General features: G+C 45.5%; 1 protein-coding gene across 5 annotated transcripts in view; it reads right to left on the bottom strand.

Moving 5' to 3' along the window:
- Positions 1-19729, bottom strand: part of LOC115017394 (RNA-binding protein Musashi homolog 2-like) — a 224785-nt gene that overhangs the window by 24183 nt on the left and 180873 nt on the right. For 3 of the 5 annotated variants that reach the window (XM_029445784.1, XM_029445782.1, XM_029445786.1), the window contains exon 11: positions 11447-11569. In XM_029445784.1, the coding sequence (XP_029301644.1) occupies positions 11447-11569 (123 nt within the window). The remainder of the gene's footprint in view (positions 1-11446; positions 11570-19729) is intronic. The other 2 variants (XM_029445783.1, XM_029445785.1) reach the window with 1 other exon arrangement.

The raw sequence follows: 19729 nt of genomic DNA, 5'->3' as shown, positions 1-19729 counted from the left end.
ACATGCATAATCCATCACAGTTTGGACTAAACAAACATCTAAATAATAAAGTCAGACAGCAGCAGTGTGCTGAGGAGGGGGAAATATCTCCCATGTGAAGAGGGGGAAAGGCTAGTGTGACCTACTTTACAGTAATATATGTGGTGGTGGTCTCATTCTTGACCTTCTTGATTCATATTTAATACATTTCATTTCATTGCAACCTTCTCTTGTGTAGTGCTAGGTACTTTTCTGATCTTGCTGTTTTCCTCAATGGTGCTGTTATGTGGTGTCACAGATTTGGTGATAAATTATGACCGTCTCGGCCAGTCACTATGCTTATCAAAGTGATACATGACAAAATGAAATAATTCTACTTGAATATATTTATTATGTTGTCTATTGTTTACAAGAAGTCTTCTCTTGTTTGCGCTTACCCTTATCAGCTGCTACATCAGCAGCAGGTGCCGCCTCGCCACTTGCATTTTCACCGGTGGTTTCTGAGGTGGAGGGTCTCTCACTTGTGCTTGTGGAATATTTTGGTCGAGTTACAAAACGATCCATTGTTTCTCAAAAAATGCAAAATTGTCTAATCAACCAAAAATGTCTAACCCCCTGTTGAAGCTTTAAAGGATTCACGTCATTTATTGTCATTCTACAAAACTGGGCTGTGCAATGAAATGCTGTCATAGTCCCATGATACATAAGAAGAAATAATGTTTTATGATGTGACAATGCTATGGTTAAGATTTAAGTTAAGGTATAAAAAACAACAAGGTTAGGGTTAGGCAATCTTCTTTGCATGGTTAAAAGAGGTCCACAATATTTATTTGGCATTTATAGCTATACATTTAGCAGGTTTACATTTTTTACACAAATATATGATAAATGTATTAAAAGTTATTGTGTGGATTGTTGGTTTTCCAAAAGTAACTTTAAAAGAAGCCATGCGTGTCTCCGATAATACTTCTAGGCTTAAATAAATGTTTTCCTACTGGACTTTTACATTGTTACTCTATATTGCTGCTTTTACTTAAAGATCCAAATAATTCCCCTACCGCAGTATATTTCTTAAAGTATGAGTTGCAGGAGTAATTAATCATGAAGATATACTGTGCTCACAATGTTTCAATGAAGAGAAGACCAGCTCGTAGGAAAAAGGGAAGGTTTCAGATGTATACTAAACTCAGTCAGATCAATGCTTAAAATATATTTTAGCATAAAGGAGGCCTGAAGGGACATTTGTTAAGCATAACATGTGTTAGGTGAGGTTATGAAATTAATTTTTTCAGTCTTAACCTCTCACTTAATTGATCATGTCATCCAGCCTTTCCAGTGACATACATACATTACCCCCCACCCCACCCCAACATATGAGATAAAGTTGTATATTGTGGGTGTGCGTAGTAACGAGGAGACGATAGACAAGTTGTCAAGTCGAACGTTTACTTCCTAACATGAACAGCGATACAGCGGCAGTAGTCAAGCCTCCAATCACAACAGTCATGGCAGGTAAAACAATAACAACCTCATTTCTCACTTCCGTTAACTCTTAACCTTTCCCAGCAAGCTCCTGGGTTACCTGTCTTAAAGGAGACGTATCTCCTCTCATAGTGTTCAGTGAATGTCTACGTTCCCAGTGGGTCACCACACAGGCCCCCCCAGAATTCACTAGAACTGAAACAAGAAACTATACAACCGAACAGTCAAAAGTGAAAGGGCCCACCCGGCGGGGGGCGGAGTGGGCGTCCAAACCGACTGCGCTTCACAAGTGAAGGTGCAGGGATGGGGGACTTGGCCCGTCCAACAGGGGCCAGTGCAGGGCTTGAGGTAAGCACAGGTGGGTCAGGGTCCCGGGGCCTGGCAGGGGTGAGACCACGGCGCGGGGGCACGGCCAGCTCAACCGGCCTGTCCACGTCCAAATGGGCAGGTTTGAGACGGTCCACCGAGACCCGCTCCGACTTCCCCCCCTGGTCCACCAAAAAGTTTTTCGGCCCTGCCTCCAGTACGCGAAAGGGGCCGTCATAGGGAGGCTGCAAGGGAGTACAGTGGCCATCATGGCGAATAAAAACATAGGTGGCCGACTGAAGATCCTTGGAGACATAGGATGGAGGGAGGCAGTGGTGAGAAGTGGGGATAGGAGCAAAGTCATCAGCACTGTGCCGGAGCCCCGTTCGTTGTGATGTAGCAGACCAGGGAGCCGCAGCAACCGGGAGAAACTCACCCGGGACCCGAAGCTGCTGGCCGTAAACTAGCTCTGCAGACGAGGCCTGGAGGTCCTCCTTGGGGGCAGAGCGGAGGCCGAGCATGACCCATGGGAGTCGGTCGACCCAGCCGCCGTCCGTGAGGCTGGCCCGCAGAGCGGCTTTCATGGAGCGATGAAACTGCTCGCAAAGCCCGTTGGCCTGTGGGTTGTATGCTGTGGTGCAGTGGAGTTTCACCCCCAGGCTCTCAGCGACAGCAGTCCAGAGCTCGGACGTAAACTGGGGGCCTCTGTCAGAGTTGAGATCCGATGGTGTTCCAAAACGGGCCACCCAGGATCCGACAAACGCCCGAGCCACGTCCGCGGTCACCTGGTCGTCCTGTCCACCATAGTGAGGAGGTGAGTGAACCCCCGGGAGGGGGGCAGGGGGCCCTCAAGGTCTACGTTCACGTGATCAAAATGCCTCTCGGGCACGAGAAACGGTGCCAAGGGGGCCTTTGTGTGACGGTGCACCTTGGAACGCTGGCACGCCACACAGGAGCCAGCCCAGCTCTTCACGTCCTTCCGAAGGCCAGGACAGACAAACTTAGCCCCCACTAGCTTAGTGGACGCCTTCACTCCTGGGTGCGAAAGGCTGTGAATGAACCCGGCGCCGCCAGCTAGTGGGAACCATAGGTCGTGACTGACCCATGGAGACATTACAGAGGAGTGTGGTGTTGACGTCATCAAACTCCACATCTTCTAACCGCAGCCCAGTGGTGGCTGTCCGGTAGGCCTGCACTTCCATGTCAGTGGCCTGGTCGGCAGCCATGACAGCATAGTCGAGGCCTAAATGGACGGCCGCCACCACAGGTTGAGAGAGGCAGTCGGCGACCAAGTTGTGCTTTCCGGCTACGTGCTGTATGTCTGTGGTGAACTCTGAAATAGCAGAGAGGTGGCGCTGTTGGCGGCCAGACCACGGCTCGGCGGCCTTGGCCATAGCAAAAGTCAGTGGCTTGTGGTCCACAAAGGCGGTGAAGCGTCGGCCCTCAAGCAGAAACCTGAAGTGCCGAATGGCGAGAAAGAGACCTAGGAGCTCCCGGTCGAAAGTGCTGTAATTCTTCTCGCTGTCACGTAGCTTGCGGCTGAAAAAAGCGAGTGGCTGCTAGGCACCACTCACCCACTGTTCGAACACAGCCCCCACTGCATAGTCGGAAGTGTCAGTCGTGAGGGCAATCGGGGCAGTGGGAGACGGGTGGGCCAGTAAAGCAGCGCTGGCCAGCGCAGCCTTGGCATCGTCAAAGGCTATGTCCCTATCAGGGGACCAGTGCACATCGGCGTTCTGCTTTTTACCCCGCAGCGCGTCGTACAGGGGCCGCATGAGGTGAGCCGCGCGGGGAATGAACCCATTATAAAAGTTCACCATGCCCAGGAACTCCTGCAGGGACTTAACGGTGCGGGGCGTGGGAAACTGGCGACGGCATCCACCCTGGCGGGGAGTGGAACGGCTCCATCCGGCGAGACAAGGTGTCCGAGGAAGTTGATGGATGGCACACCGAACTGGCACTTTGCTGGGTTAACGATTAGCCCATGAGCACTGAGCCTTGAACAGCTGCTGGAGGTGTGTCAGGTGCTCCTCTGCACAGGCACTGGCTAGGAGAATGTCGTCTAAATAAACAAACAAGAAAGGCATTTCTCGCAGTACAGAGTTCATCAGCCTCTGGAATTTTTGTTCCGCCCCCTTGAGTCCGAAAGGCATCCTGAGGAACTCAAAGAGTCCAAACGGCATAATGACTGCCGTCTTCGGCACGTCCGTGGGTGGACCGGTACCTGGTGGTAGCCACGCACTAAGTCCACCTTGGAGAAGATGGCTGTTCCCTAGAGGTGGGCGGAAAAATCTTGGATGTGTGAGACGGGGTACCGCTCGGGGGTCGTAATGTTATTCAGGCGGCGGAAATCTCCGCAGGGGCGCCAACTACCGTCCGCCTTCGTCACCATGTGCAAGGGAGAGGCCCACGGGCTGTCAGAGCGACGCACGATGCTAAGGCGCTCCATGGCCATGAACTCCCCCTTGAGCACGTGCGTAGACCGGAGCGACGTCCGTGACCATATGGTGCTCTACCCTGTGCTTGGCTGACGAAAACATAGGCGTGGTGAGGTCCGGAAACTCTGCGAGGAGGCGTTGATACAAGTCTCCGGAGGCAAGCATGTTGGACAGGCCGAGCATTCCCACACCTCCGGGCGTGCACGAGTATGTAGAGAACGAAACAGCATCGATGAGTCGACAATTCGTAACGCCCACCAGTAGGTGAAAGGCACACAGAAAATCAGCGCCTAGGAGGGGAACCGACACCGCGGCCATGATGAAGTCCCAGCCAAAACGCCGCCCGCCGAAACTCACCTCCACGTACCTGGTGGCGTAGGTGCGTATAGGTGTGCCATTCGCTGCGTCCATCGGGGGGCCGTATCCGCCAGCCATGGTGTCCGCAGCCGATGCAGGGAGAATGCTGCGCTGAGCACCCGAGTCGACCAGCAGCCACCGGCTCGACACCTCGTCCTTAATAAACAACAGCCTGCTGTCCCCGCCAGCGCTCATGGCCATTAACGAGCGCCGGCCCTGGAGTTTCCCTGGTTGCTAAAAGTGCATGGCAGGCGACACTGTTTGGCCTTGGTTCCAAACCTGTTGTGATAGTAACATAGTCCATTGTCCCGTTGGCGATGGGCAGCCGCAATGGGTCCGAGGTCTGGGCAGGGAGCAGCGCGTGCGCAAAATTCTGCCGGCTGGTGAGAAAGATCCTGTCGGCCTCAGCAGCCAGCGCGCGATAGTCCTTAGTGAAGGAGAGTGGAGAGCTGGCGAGCGCGGTGCGCACAGGCGCCAGCTCCCACAGAAAAATGTGGGTAAACAGAAAAGCGGGATCCGCTGAACCCAAAGCAGCCAACATCCTCTCCAGCAACTCGGACGGTTTGCTGTGGCCAAGTCCGGTAAGCAACAACAGACGGTCCGCCTTCTCCATCTCCGACAGCTCGAACGTTCTTAAAAGGAGCATTTTGAGAGCAATGTACTTGCCGTCCGTCAGTGGATCCTCCAGCAGCCCCATCGCCCGTGCCGTTGTCGCGGCATCCAGCGCCGCTACCACATGAAAGTATCTGGTAGCGTCCTGAGTTATCCCTCTCAGTTGGAACTGGGCTTCAATGTGTTGAAACCACGGCCGGAGGCTGTGCTGCCAGAACTCAGGCAACTTGATCGTTGCGGCGTAGACGTTAGCCAGAGCTCCTGCCGGCGCTGCATTACCGTTTGCTTCAAACATGCATTCTCTCAGCGTTCAGGGTCACCAATGTGGGTGTGTGTAGTAACGAGGAGACGATAGACAAGTTGTCAAGTCGAACGTTTACTTCCCAACATGAACAGCGATACAGCGGCAGTAGTCAAGCCTCCAACCACAACAGTCAAGACAGGTAAAACAATAACAACCTCATTTCTCACTTCCGTTAACTCTTAACCTTTCCCAGCTAGCTCCTGGGTTACCTGTCTTAAAGGAGACGTATCTCCTCTCATAGTGTTCAGTGAATGTCTACGTTCCCAGTGGGTCACCACAATATCTCACAAGCTAAACCACTACAGTAAAGTGGTATAGCACACAGTCACTAAAATCACCAGGTATTTTAGGTGGATGATTGTCACTGACTGATCCACTACATCCTCTCTGATGGATAGAGTAATGATTAAACTAGTTTTGGCCAGCACCCACTGTCACACTGCTGAATGCCAAATGGTTTTAATTATGTCGGGGCAGGATCATGTTCTCCCAAAACATTTTCTACTCTACGCAAAATAGTTGAATATGAATGAAATTTAACAGAGGTGAAGCTTGTTCATTGTGTATAATTGTATAAAATGTTGTATGCAACATCAACATATCATTTATCTTATATAGATGTATCATCTATCAAAGGACCAACAACAACAAAACAATAGTGCAGATTATTGTCATGTGTGTTTTTATAGTCACAGTTTCATTTATAGGGGAAATTGTAATTGGAGTCTGTTTATATAAAACGTGTCCTCTAATTTACGTACTGTAAATTAATTGTATAGCAAAGAGGCAAAACACAACATACTGAAAGGTTTGTCCTACTGAGTTGTGTGCTCCTCTGCCAACAGTCCTAAAGCCACAGAGGGAAAAACACACAACAATATTCTGTCACACCAGCATCAGCAGGTTGGTTAAACTACTTATTAAGACAACCTGGAAGAAGAAGAAGCCGAAGCAATCACCTTACCGGTCAGACTCCTGTTTGTATCCAAATGCTTGTACATTTGTTCAGTATTATCTAACCAGGAGCCACCTGTTGTTGGTTCACTAAAACACAGAATATATAGGGTGATAAAGATAGGGTGCCGGAGACTCTGCTTCCGGCGGCACACACAAGTAACCCAGTTGCCAGCCACAAGCACGTCTGTATTTTTGACCAACAACACGATAATAACCTGGTCGGTTCAGCGCTCCATCAGCCCGCTGTGACTCCCGGTGCTGGGATATTTATTCACCGGCAGTCTACGAGCCGTCAGAGCCGCTGCCTACTATGTCGTTGTGGAGGAGGAAACACAAATCTGAGTCGTTCCCTCATCTCTGCCACCCGGACCCAAGCAACATACAAACTATCAAAACATAACGTTTCACGGAGCGTACAGCCCCCAGTGACACAGTAACGCATATCTGAGATCCACCTGAAGACTATAAGAGAGCAGAGATATTTAGACTCTCAGAGTTTCAGTAGTCTGCTCTAATGAACTGACTGACAGACAGGCTGACAGACAGACAGGCAAACAGACAGGCAGGCAGACAGACAGGCAGACAGACAGGCAGGCAGACAACCAGACAGACAGACAGGCAGGCAGGCAGACAGACAGACAGACATGCAGACAGACAGGCATGCAGACAGACAGACAAGCAGACAGACATGCAGACAGACAGACAGGCAGGCAGGCAGGCAGGCAGACAGACAACCAGACAGACAGACAGACAGACAGATAGGTAGACAGACAGACAGACAGACAGATAGGTAGACAGACAGGCAGACAGACAGATTTACACAGGACTGAAGAAATAAATATTAATATATCATCACTAGAAGAGAGAGATATAACGCATATTGATGACTTTAGATTGTATGGACCAGTTTACAGGTGATATACTGCCCCCTATTTCTTTGGAGCAGGTGGCTCAGAACTACACAATGAACTTTAAACAAAGTGTATTGTACGTGCATACAGGCCGCAGCAGGCCGATATAATGATAATGATTTAATTCAACCCTCAAATAAGACCAGTTTTTGTTGTGCTAAACGTTCTATACTGGACATTCCTCTAAGACCAGTTTGTTTAAATGGGAGTAATCTAATAAACGTAACGTACTAAACTAAATTATGGTGTACAGTATGGTTTGTTCTACTAATACATATTATACCATATTAGACAACCAGTGCATTTATTACCAAAATAAATGGTTGAAGAACAGATGCAAATGTTGGCATGTGAGTAGTTTTGAAGAAACATCTGCATTGTAGGCTATACTAAGTCGCGTGCATATCAACAAGTGTTAAAATAACTGAAATAGGTAAAGAAGAAAGAAATATTTTTAAACAATACTTAAAACATATTCAAAAATACTCATATGCCCAGCTATAAGTATTGCCCGTTTAGAAAACAGTTCCTAAGAAGTCACACAGCCCTGTTTATGTGTGAAAGTGCGGCCCTACATGCGGCTTCAGCAGTCAAATGAATCGTGTATCTTCCAAAGTTACAGTTTTTTACATCAAAATACCCTCTTTCTTTTTCGTTGCTGAGCAGTGCTCGTGTAGGAAGATCAAAATAAACCTTTTCATCCCACAGTGAGACATTTGTCTTGGGTTTTTTACCCATGCCATAAAAAAGACAACATTTCACATACACAAAGCACACAAAGCTGTTCAAATGAGCAAGCAGAAGAAACAAACAAATCAACAGTAGAGATGATAACTTTTAAGGACACCTTCATGTCTAACTCAGACTGCTGGAGTCTCATATTAGAAGACATTTAGAGAGCAGTTTGACACAGAACGTCCTCCATCACGTAATTGTTTATTTAAATTGCTGAAGGAAAGCATTTATTCAGGCCGGTATAACCATGAGAAATTATTATAGAAACCAATAACTTTTTTAATATATAAAAAGCTACAAGAACAGAGCCGTGTCCTGCGAAGTGAACAGTAGTGATGTGTCCTTTCGTGTCGAGGCTTCGAAGCGTGTGTCGAGTAATTGCGGAAGATTTTTGTGAAGCGCGTATCGAGGCTTGTATTGATGACGTATGTGATGACGTCCTCGTGAACCTGCCGTACCATGTGACTGATTCAGGAACAGGTTTGCGGGTTTGGCGTGCGATTCGAAATATAAGGGGGAGCGAACCGCAATTGAGCCCCCTCATAATCAACACTTTATATAACCGCGAATGTGTGGGTTGTTGTTGTTGTTGTTGTATGCGTTGTAGCTGTTGAGTTGTTGGTATTGCGTTTGTATTGGATCATTGAGCCAGCCAACTAGCGAAACAATTGTTATGCACGCCAGCATCATGTTCCTTGTAAGCAAGTAAATAAACCAAATCTAAATCTTTTGAAAAGATAATGTACATCCAACGTGTACATTACACATCCCTGGTGGCGCAGCTAGTAGAGCAGGCGACCCACATTCAAATGCTTGCCACAGCGGCCCTGGGTTCGAAACAGACCTGCTGCTATTTGCTGCATGTCATTCCCCTTCTCTCTGTCCAATCTTAAACTGCACTGTCATTTAAGGCGTAAAAAGCCCACATTTTTTTCCAGGCACTCTCTTCTCAATAACACATAATAACATCAATCTTTATTTTTGAATAGAACATAATATTCAGTCTTATGTGTGCGTCAAAGAATCTTCAGGGCAAAGATACTTTACATCCACCGCAGCCTTGCACTTCGCCGGTTTTACATTTATTGTCCACTTGATGGCGCAGTAGAGCAAATGAAGCACCATGAAGCTTCGGCCCATGAGTGAACCAATTGGATGGAATGCTTCATAAAGCTTCATCTCGTCATCACGTCAGCTTTGTTGTCAGGAGGGAATAACTGATTCTTCAGGGGAAAGTCCCACAAGAGCACCTCAATACCAACATAAGAACCAGGATCTTCATTAAGCATTAATTTAGGTATGAACATTTCATTAAAAGTGCGTAGAGTTAAACTGTTAGGGCCAACCCCACAGAGAATTGAAGCTTTAAACAAGCGGCTGGTGAAGAGAGTTGGGCATTCTCACTCTAAAGACTCCTTTTCTCAGAAATGGCTGGAAATTAACCAGAACTAAAAGACCCATGAATACTGAAAGAACAGATCTGACTCATTTAAATCAAATGTACCCTATTATCTAAACCAAATCTATAAAACACATTACAAAACTGTTCTTACACAAATATGGTAAACACGATGAGTGGAACCAGCAACTAGTTGTACATCGAATGCTTCTTAATACTGTCTCTTCATCCTCATTTTAATTTCCAAGTAAGTAGTTTAGATAATATTGTTAAGAGTGGAAATGTTTTAAGGGACAGTCCACCAATTTTACATGTCAAGTGGTGATGTCGTGTTAAAAGTATGAATCCACGGTATACGTCACTTCACATCACTTCCTTCCTCTTCTCTAACAGAAAGCCTTTCAGCCGTCATCTGTCTCACACGCAACAGATACACTTCCATTCTTAAGCTTTTTATCACTATCTATCTATCACACCCCATTTTTTTGACATATGTTTTCAAGATTCAAGATATTTTATCTTGAATTTTTACCACAAAGCCTGTGTTACGACAGCTAGACTATATAGAATGACATCATTCAAAGGCAGAAAACAGAGATTTTCTGACCCTCCATCTTGATCTGCAACTATTACTGGACTAATGGATTTGTCAATTGTCAGAAAAATAATCGGCAACTATTTCGCTAATCTAATAAATTAATAAATTAATAAGTTAGTAATTTTTAATGCAAAAATTTCCGCAAATGATGTTTTCAGCCCCTCAAATATGGAGATTTTCTGTATTCCTCTGGTTTATATCATATTAAAGTGAATCTTTTGAATGACAAAATAGGACATCTCCTTGGACTTTGAGAAACTGGAACGGACATTTTGCACTATTTTCCCGATTAATTGAGAAAATAATTGACAGATTAGTTTCATCTCTACCTCCAACTATCATTGTGCAAAGCAGTGTCCCTAACTCTTACTCTGACTTAGGCCTGACTGTCACTGCCATCCCAAGCCACATTTAAATGTGTCAATTTAGGCTGAGCTCTGCTGCTCTGCTGTAATTGTTTCCTCTCAGTGTTTGTTTAAATAGAGGATATACAGTGTATATGGTACGGGAGGGTGAGGGAATCACAGATATATTCATTCTATTTTCCTTTTAAAATGTAATAATTTCTTAAAATTCACTAATTAATTCTTGTCTGAAATACACAGAAATCACAGACATCATGTTTGCATTGTATTATTATAAATGTATTGTTGCTTGTTTTTTCTGACAAAAAGGAAACAAAAAGGTGCAATTGCAAAGTCAACAACAGCATCTAACGGATGTTCAGGAATGTTTGCTGTTTAATGTGCTGCAGCTGACCAGCTAATGAGCTGTCTAGCCTGCAGACTCACGTTAACAGTGCACTTTTCCAAGGAACGCTAATGTGTGTTGTTGTTCAAAGTCTCTGGCTCTTGTGTTGTGTAGCAGGCAGTGTGAACAAAGGATCTGCCTTTGATAAAACAGTGTTGTTACTGACCTTATTAAGAAAATGCATTTGTCTATTTAGGTTTCAGATTTTTTTTCTCAAAGGAGACCACATTATAATAATAATAATAATAATAATAATAATAATAATAATAATAATAATAATAATAATAATAATAATTATTATTATTATTAATCATAATCATAATCATAATCATAATCATAATAATCATAATCATAATACATCCATCTATTATCCACCCACAAGTAGGCAGGTAGGCCTATATTATCTCCTATTAGGTCCTATGGCAGACATCATAACTGTATCTTAACTATCACTAAAGTGAGAGGAGCCAGCCACTTTACGAGCAGCTGTTAGTGTGTTAAGGTGTGTGTTTGTGTGTGTGCGTGTGAGAGGGTTGAAGAAAAGCAAGGCAGACCAGAGCAATGAGAAACTGCATGGAGAGAGCGTCAGGCCACACAGAATACCGACAGAGCGTTTACCTGCCCCTGCGTTCTGCCCGTATGCCATGTAGCCGCCACCTCTTCCAGGGGTCCCCCTACCTGAACCACGAGCTGCTGCTACTGCTGCTGCTGCCACCGGTCCGTACGCTGTTGCTGGAAAGCCTGGGGAAAAAATACAGGAGAGGGCACTCAAGATTCATTTATTTAATTAGTTTCCTCGTACTCTTTACTGAATGTGGCTACAACAGCATGACACACAATGGCTTCTTGGTTAATTTTCAAAATCACTCATGAAAACTGCTGGAATACATTTATTTCAAAATAATTCAAAAATGTTTCAGAATCATGTGAAAATGTAAGTTCATTTGCATCCACAGGCTGGGTAACAGTCTGTTCCAGAGAAACGGACAGACAAACTTACATGAACACCCTTTAATAGAATGCAGAGAGAGATTTGACCAAATAAGTCAATATGCTTCTTATGGCGATATATAAGGAGAATGTATGCTTATATGACACACAGTAAATAATACACAACTAACAATGATGAAAGGCAAACTGTATATTACATTTATCCATGTATATGTTAATGTAGATCACTTTTTCCAAGTTGAGCCATTGCAACAGTGTATGAACCTTCTGGCAGCTCAAAAGGCTAAAGCATGCCACTTACTCTCTATTGCTGATTATCCAATTGAGAGAGAACGCAATACAGGTTTCTGACACAATACTGAAAACATCGACTCATAGCCAATATATAATTGTCAGAACATATGGGTTTGACCCTTCTTTAGATGACATCCCTTAGCAATTTAAAAGGAGTCCAGTGAAACTGATGCAATAACCACATCCTATTCTTCATCAATGAAGCCTTAATGTCATTAAATCAATACCATCCATCCATCGTCTACCGCTTATCCAGGATCGGGTCGCGGGGGCAGCAGCGCCAGTAAGGAAGCCCAATCTTCCCTTTTCCGGGCCACATCCTCCAGCTCCGACTGGGGTATCCTGAGGTGTTCCCAGGCCAGTGAGGAGATATAATCTCTCCACCGAGTCCTGGGTCTTCCCCGGGGTCTCCTCCCAGCTGGACGTGCCTGGAACACCTCCCTAGGGAGGCGCCCAGGTGGCATCCTTACTAGATGCCCGAACCACCTCAACTGGCTCCTTTCAACGTAAAGGAGCAGCGGCTCTACTCCGAGTCTCTCACGGATGGCTGAGCTTCTCACGGGAAAAGAGTCCGACTTACTGCCAAGTATCCGGACACAACTCTCGCTTTGGGCGTACAGGGATTGGATGGCCCTCAAAAGTGACCCCCTCACCCCATACTCCCGCAGCACCTCCCACAGTATCACCCGGGGGACCTGGTCATATGCCTTCTCCAGATCCACAAAACACATGTAGACCGGATGGGCGTACTACCAGGCCCCCACCAGGATCCTTGCAAGAGTAAAGAGTTGGTCTGTTGTTCCACGACCAGGACGGAATCCGCATTGTTCCTCTTCAATCAGAGGTTCGACTACCGGCCGAGTAGACTTTACCAGGGAGGCTGAGAAGTGTGATATCCCTGTAGTTGGCACACACTCTCTGGTCCCCCTTTTTAAATAGGGGAACCACCACCCCGGTCTGCCAACCCCTAGGCACTGTCCCAGACTTCCACGCAATGTTGACGAGGCGTGTCAACCAAGACAGCCCCTCAACACCCAAAGCCTTCAGCATTTCTGGACGGATCTCATCAACCCCTGCGGCTTTGCCACTGTGGAGTTGTTTGACTACCTCAGTGACTTCCATCAGAGAAATTGACGATGATCCCCCATCAGCTTCCAGCTCTGCCTCAACCATAGAGGGCGTGTTAGTCGGATTCGCTTCCCCCTCCTGAGGTGCCGGATGGTTTTCCAGAAGCACCTTGGTGCCGACCGAAAGTCCTTCTCCATAGCTTCTCCGAACTTCTCCCACACCCGCTGCTTTGCCTCTGACACGGCAGAAGCTGCTGCCCTTCTAGTCCTTCGATACCCTGCAACTGTTTCCGGAGTCCTCCCGGATAACATAACCCGGAAGGACTCCTACTTCAGTCGGACGGCTTCCCTGACCACCGGGGTCCACCACGGTGTTCGAGGGTTACCGCCCCTTGAGGCACCTAAGACCTTGAGACCACAGCTCATCACCGCAGCTTCAGCAATAGAGGTTTTGAACATCGCCCACTCAGGTTCAATGCCCCCAACCTCCACAGGGATGGCTGAAAAGCTCCGCCGGAGGTGTGAGTTAAAGATCCCCAGGACAGGGGCTTCCTCCAGACATTCCCAGTTCACCCGCACTACCCGTTTGGGTTTACCAGGTCTGTCCAGAGTCTTCCCCCACCCCTTGATCCAACTCACCACCAGATGGTGATCAGTCGACAGCTCCGCCCCTCTCTTCACCCGAGTGTCCAAAACATGCGGCCTCAGATCAGATGATACGATTACGAAATCGATCATTGACCTTTGGCCTAGGGTGCTCTGGTACCACGTGCACTTATGAGCATCCTTATGTTCGAACATGGTGTTTGTTATGGCCATTCCATGACTAGCACAGAAGTCCAACAACAAACGACCGTTCGGGTTTAGATCAGGGAGGCCCTTCCTCCCAATCACGCCTCTCCAGGTGTCTCCATCGTTTCCCACGTGTGCGTTGAAGTGGCGACCCTCTCGTCCACCGGGATAAACTCCAACGTAGCGGCGCTCAGCCGGGGGCTAGTGAGTATCCCCACCCCGGCCCGACGCCTCACACCTTGGGCAACTCCGGAGAAGAATAGAGTCCAACCCCTATCCAGGAGTACGGTTCCAGAGCCAAGACTGTGCGTGGAGGTAAGCCCCACCAGATCCAACTGGTAGCGATCCACCTCCCGCACTAGTTCCGGCTCCTTCCCCCACAGAGAGGTGACGTTCCACGTCCCCAGAGCCAGCCTCTGCTGCCCAGGTCTGGTCCGTCGAGGTCCCTGACCATCACTGCCACCCGTGTGACAGTGCACCCGACCCCAGCGGTTTTTTCCATGAGTGGTGGGCCCACAGGATGGATGGATGGGAGGCACCACGTAGCTTCTTCGGGCAGTGCCCGACCGGGCTCCGTGGCAAACCCGGCCACCAGGCGCTCGCTGTCGGGCCCTCCCTCTGGGCCTGGCTCCAGACAGGGGCCCCGGGCTTCCTCCAGGCAGGGTCTCTCCTTTCCTTTCCCTTTCTTTCATGAAGTCGTTATTTATATCAATACATTGTTTTTAAAATGTCTTTGTGCTTAAATGAGAGAGGATCAGAAAACATATATCACACATAAATGCAACTTTGTAACTAACGGCTATTTCACCCATTGTCTTTTGGTAAAAGGCTCTGAAGAAAATTCATTGTCAGTCAACAATTTACTGGCACGTTTAGAACCAATGTTCTTTTGACTTTCTGGATACATTAATGAACAACATTTCCTGATTATGTTCATAGAAGTATTACCAGTATTATTTTCTGTTGAAAAGGTATTTGCTTTTGCTAATTTGTTAGTTGTATATAAATGTCATTTCTGGAGAACAGAATTCTCAGCCTTGGCTTTGGAATGCTGATTATTTGCAGTATTTAAAGAAAAGGCATGTATCTGTTTTTCTATACAAAAAAAAACCCATTATGCCATATAAGAGTGTCATTTCTATGAGACCAGCTTTTTGGCAGTGCTGCATTCTGGCTGCAGTTTGCACTTTGACTTAGTGCTGTAGGACTTGTACCCACACTTACCACACACTCTGCTATGGAAAGACAGCTCACTACACAGTTATAGTTCAAATGCTACATGTATAAATTAACTTGTGAGATAGCTGCTCCTAACCTTAGTTAAAAGTTACATTTAGTTATGGATTTTCCCTAGTTGTTATCTGTTAATGTATATATTCATTTTGGTTACTGATATTTTGGTTATTCAGTTTGATATTCTAATTATCAAATAAGGCAGCAGCTAAATCAATGAATGATGAAGAAGAAAAAACTGTGATTTGGTGGTTGGTGGTTGTGGTTAATCTACATTTGAAGTGCATACTTAAATGTTTTACATTGTAAATTAATGTAATGATGTCAATACAAATGTTAATAGTACTCAGAAATATAGAAACTCCTCTTCTCCATCTTTCACCTACATGGCTCAGCAGTGTGAAGCTGGGCCTGCCAGCTGAAGTTTCTGACTTACTTGAACAAAGTCGGATTAGCAGAGGTTAATGAATAGACGGGGCCAGTGCCTTGCTTGCACTCTCTGAGACGCTTGCCACCCAGGAAAAGCCTGCGTGGCATTAAATCAATTTCATGGACCCTTTATTGCTGTAAAGATAAGGCCAATGTTAGGATTGCAGCGGGTTTCTGGGCCTTGATACTTAACTTGTCCTTAGGGGGTTTTTGGGATCTGGGACTGGAGAAAAAGACAGTGAAAGAGCTCAAAGGACAAACAAGGTGGCTGCACAGTTTCTGGATTTCTGTTCAATGTATCGACATTTCCACTACATTTCTTTCATGCTTTACTTCTTTTTTCCATGTTGCCCTGGTTCTTCTTGCTCATTTAGAATGTGTTATTATTACTTCTTCTCTGTTTGCCTTATCGTATGTAACATCTTTATACATTCCTTGACTATCTGTGATGTTTGTGTACTCCAAATGGAAGAAATGACACATGGCACCATCGTAGGAACCTCCAGACTCATCACTCATTGGTTATCATCTACACCCACCTGGGCTCATTCTTTTTTGACAAACAGTGCAGCTGAGGGTCTGGGATGGAGAATTGTGATTTAGTGGCCTTATAGAAACAGTGATTGTTTGTTCTTCTGAACATCAACACCATCAGCTTCAGACGAAGGAGGTACACTTCCTCATCAGTAGCCAGGGGACCTTGTGTCTGCCTGTGAATGGAGGGGGTTGTTTGAAGTAGTGGAAGCTTCCACAGCTAGAAGTGGGGATTGACTGACAATTGGACTAGAGAGCTACATCGCTCTGAACATCAAGCATCATAGCAAACTAAACATGCATAGTTACATTGTCTTTGTATAGCTAGACAATATCAAAAGCTTCACCTTGGAATCTTGACAAAAAAAGCTTTCAACCACAGATGGAGCTGTTCATATGTAATGTAATGTCAATACTTAGGTCATGTGATAACAACTAAGCTTTGAATTCAAAACAGTGATGGGGGGATGATGGAGTCAATATTATATAATTGTGATGGATTAGTGTTGCCCTGAAAATTGAGTATACATACTGTGTCACCTTCTGGAGGGTGGATTGAACCACATTCATTCTTTTTCTTATTCTTTATATTACTTTTATGTATTTTATTTCCATTTCATTTTATGTAAAATAAGCTAAGACAAGATACAACTTTATGTATCCTGAGGGAAACTGCTGTGGAGTAGTTGCAATACAAAATGTGAAGAAAACAAATTTAAAGAGCGCAAATAACGTCTAAGGTAACATTAACAGTAGTTTAATGTTCAATACAGTATACAAGGTCAAAATCAGGTTTACAGTATGGATCATACAAACATAAGTAGGTTAACAGTCTACCTGGATGCATATATATATATATATATATATATATATATATATATATATATATATATATATATATATATATATATATATATATATATATATATATATATATATACAGTATTTCTTGTTGTAATTGTCTGATTTTATTTCATTGCAGTCCAGTAAACAGTAAAGTGCTGTGCTAATTGTATGATGTATATGTTTATTACTACTTATTGTGAAAGGTGATTAAGGCTAGCACACTTTGCTTACTCCTGAAAAGGTCACAACTTCAATATAATGAACAACTTTACAGTCTGGCCTTCGGCCACAAGCCAAAATGTTGGTTTAACAACAGAGTTGTTCAGTTTAAGTGTTGCTGGAGTTTTGACCTCTTCAGACTTTTTTCATTCTACATTCGCCTCATGCACTGTGGAAGTAAGTTGTGCGAGAAATCTCTACACTGCTTACAAATGGCTTACTTCCCCATAACTATTATTAACAATGAGAGTCTTGTTCATGAGTAAATAGCCTCTAAAGATACACAGGCAAATGTGTGTGTGTTTGTGACAGACCTCTGGTTTTGGAATTATCTCACGTTTCCAAAAATGCATCCACTTTTATTTGTGATATTTGGAGAGAGATAATGAGGACAAACAGACACTACACAACATCACATTCAAATTGGTGGATACACACACACACACACACACACACTCTCAGACACACACACATACAAACACACACACACACACACACACACACACACACACACACACACACACACACACACACACACACACACACACACACACACACAATATATGAGATGCCTCTAGTCTGAGGTAATGGTGCATCTCACACAGCTATTTCTGAAGGCATTAAGGCACAGCGAGAATCCAATTCGTACAGCCATCCATCCCTCTACACAAAATAGACATCCTATTGTTTGACACCTTCTCTGGGAAAAACATGCCTTCATCTTTCCTTTTCCCCATCCTAGTAGCGGGGGTATACAAGCCTACAACCTCTGGCTGCACCACTCTACGCGAGTGCAACATCACACAGACTTTGGAAAGGCAGTGGAAATATGGGTTAAAATGCAGCTGTGGGAAGGCTGTAGACTCCAAGCCTGCAGTAAAAAACAAAAGGGCACAAAGGGCTAAGCGGAAGGGCTTCTCTCTAAAGGACTCACCAGCTGTGCTTGGCTCTCCAGGCAATCTGTAACTTATGTCAAATAATGTACAACTTATTAAATACTTTCCAAGTCTGTATTTATTGAATTAGTTGGGGAAACCTGAGGAATAGTTTCCATTTCAGCAAGACTACACAACACTCTGAGGTCGTGATCACCGCAGCCTTGTTAAGTCCGGTTGAATTCGATCACTGGAGCTTTTACTCCCATGGTGCAATTTGTTTGGGTGGAGTGAACGCCGGACTCAAACTCGGACCACTTCAAGTGAATTCTACAGTGGTTCAGGTAAACAAAATTCAAAGCAATCACAGGAAGCATACCATTTGATTGTCATTTCAGTGGTTGAAAAGAAAATATTTTCCTGTTTAGGTGAGTTCATTGGGGGGAAGAGCAGCCTGAAAAACGCAGTCCCTCCGCCACTAGAAGCCAAAGTTAGTTTGCCAGGAGGAGAGCAGTCGGCACCCTGTGGTCCCTCAGCCTCACTCACCAAAGCTTGGAGACTAGTGTGCCGGTAGTAGAGTGGTTGGCAGGCACATCTGTATTCTCATAATGCGAGGAGTGAGGTGGAGGGCCTGTTGTTTAGAACCAGCACTGCCGCAGTTTGACTCATTTTCTGTAACCAGTTTAGCATGAAATCACAGTGGAATTAGCAAGCTATAGCTAGCTAACCAACTGCACATCCACACATTCTTGTCACAGCAGAGGAAAGCATATCACTTTCAACAGTAGGTGGTAGGTTCACCTAAACCATGGGGATCTTCTTTTAAAAATGTTTCGTACCAATGTGTAAAATAGTTCCTGAGATGTTTAATGACAGTTGTATGAACCATAACCCATTGTTCTGAGCTCTGGTTACTCAGCTTAATAAGCTTAGCTCACAGAGCTAGCCAGACTGCAGACTCTTGTTAAACTAGTATCATGTCAATATGAGGGCTGTGCCGGCCGACTTACCAACTGCTTCTGTAGGACATCAGACAGCTGAAATGGGACCTTAAAAAAAAAGGACGATTTGATCCTTCAGGGCCACGTCCCAAGCCAGAAGGCTGTCGCAGCTGTGTTCCTCCTGCTACTGCGCCGGTTAGTCCATGGTGTGTTTCAGCTGCTGCACAAGAAGGCCACTCTCCCCTGGTCCGGCTCGGCCACCACCACAGGCGACTCGATCCTTCCAGGCTCAGTTCTTGGCCTAAACCCAAGAACTGAGCCTGTTCCCCTACCTACGATTCAGAGCTATGGGTTCAGGTTCAGGAGTGGCAAGGGTCGGGCTAAATGCACCCTCCAGCTGCAAGCCTCTGACATCCTACCGTTAAGCAACCCATTCCAGATCTTAGACAGTGGAGATGGACTGGACTTCTTCCAGCTTTTTCTCTGTTGTCTCGACTTGGTGACTGTTTCTGCGACTCAGCCTCACCTGCGGCCACCAACCCCCTCCAGCCCCCCCAGGGGCAACCATCAACACTGATTGTTGGCACCTCTATGGTACGAGATTTGCCTGAGGGGGGGTTGTGAAGCACTTTATGTTACCTTTTTTGTTCATGAAAATGCTCTATAAATATCTATAAATATAAGTTTGATAGATTGAAAGGTCACACGCCGTGAAAAGTC

Source organism: Cottoperca gobio, chromosome 13 (genome assembly GCF_900634415.1).
Source record: "Cottoperca gobio chromosome 13, fCotGob3.1, whole genome shotgun sequence".
In the NCBI taxonomy this organism is placed as follows: Eukaryota; Metazoa; Chordata; class Actinopteri; order Perciformes; family Bovichtidae; genus Cottoperca; species Cottoperca gobio.
Note: the sequence above shows the minus strand (reverse complement) of the source record. Positions and strands in the feature narration are given on the sequence as shown.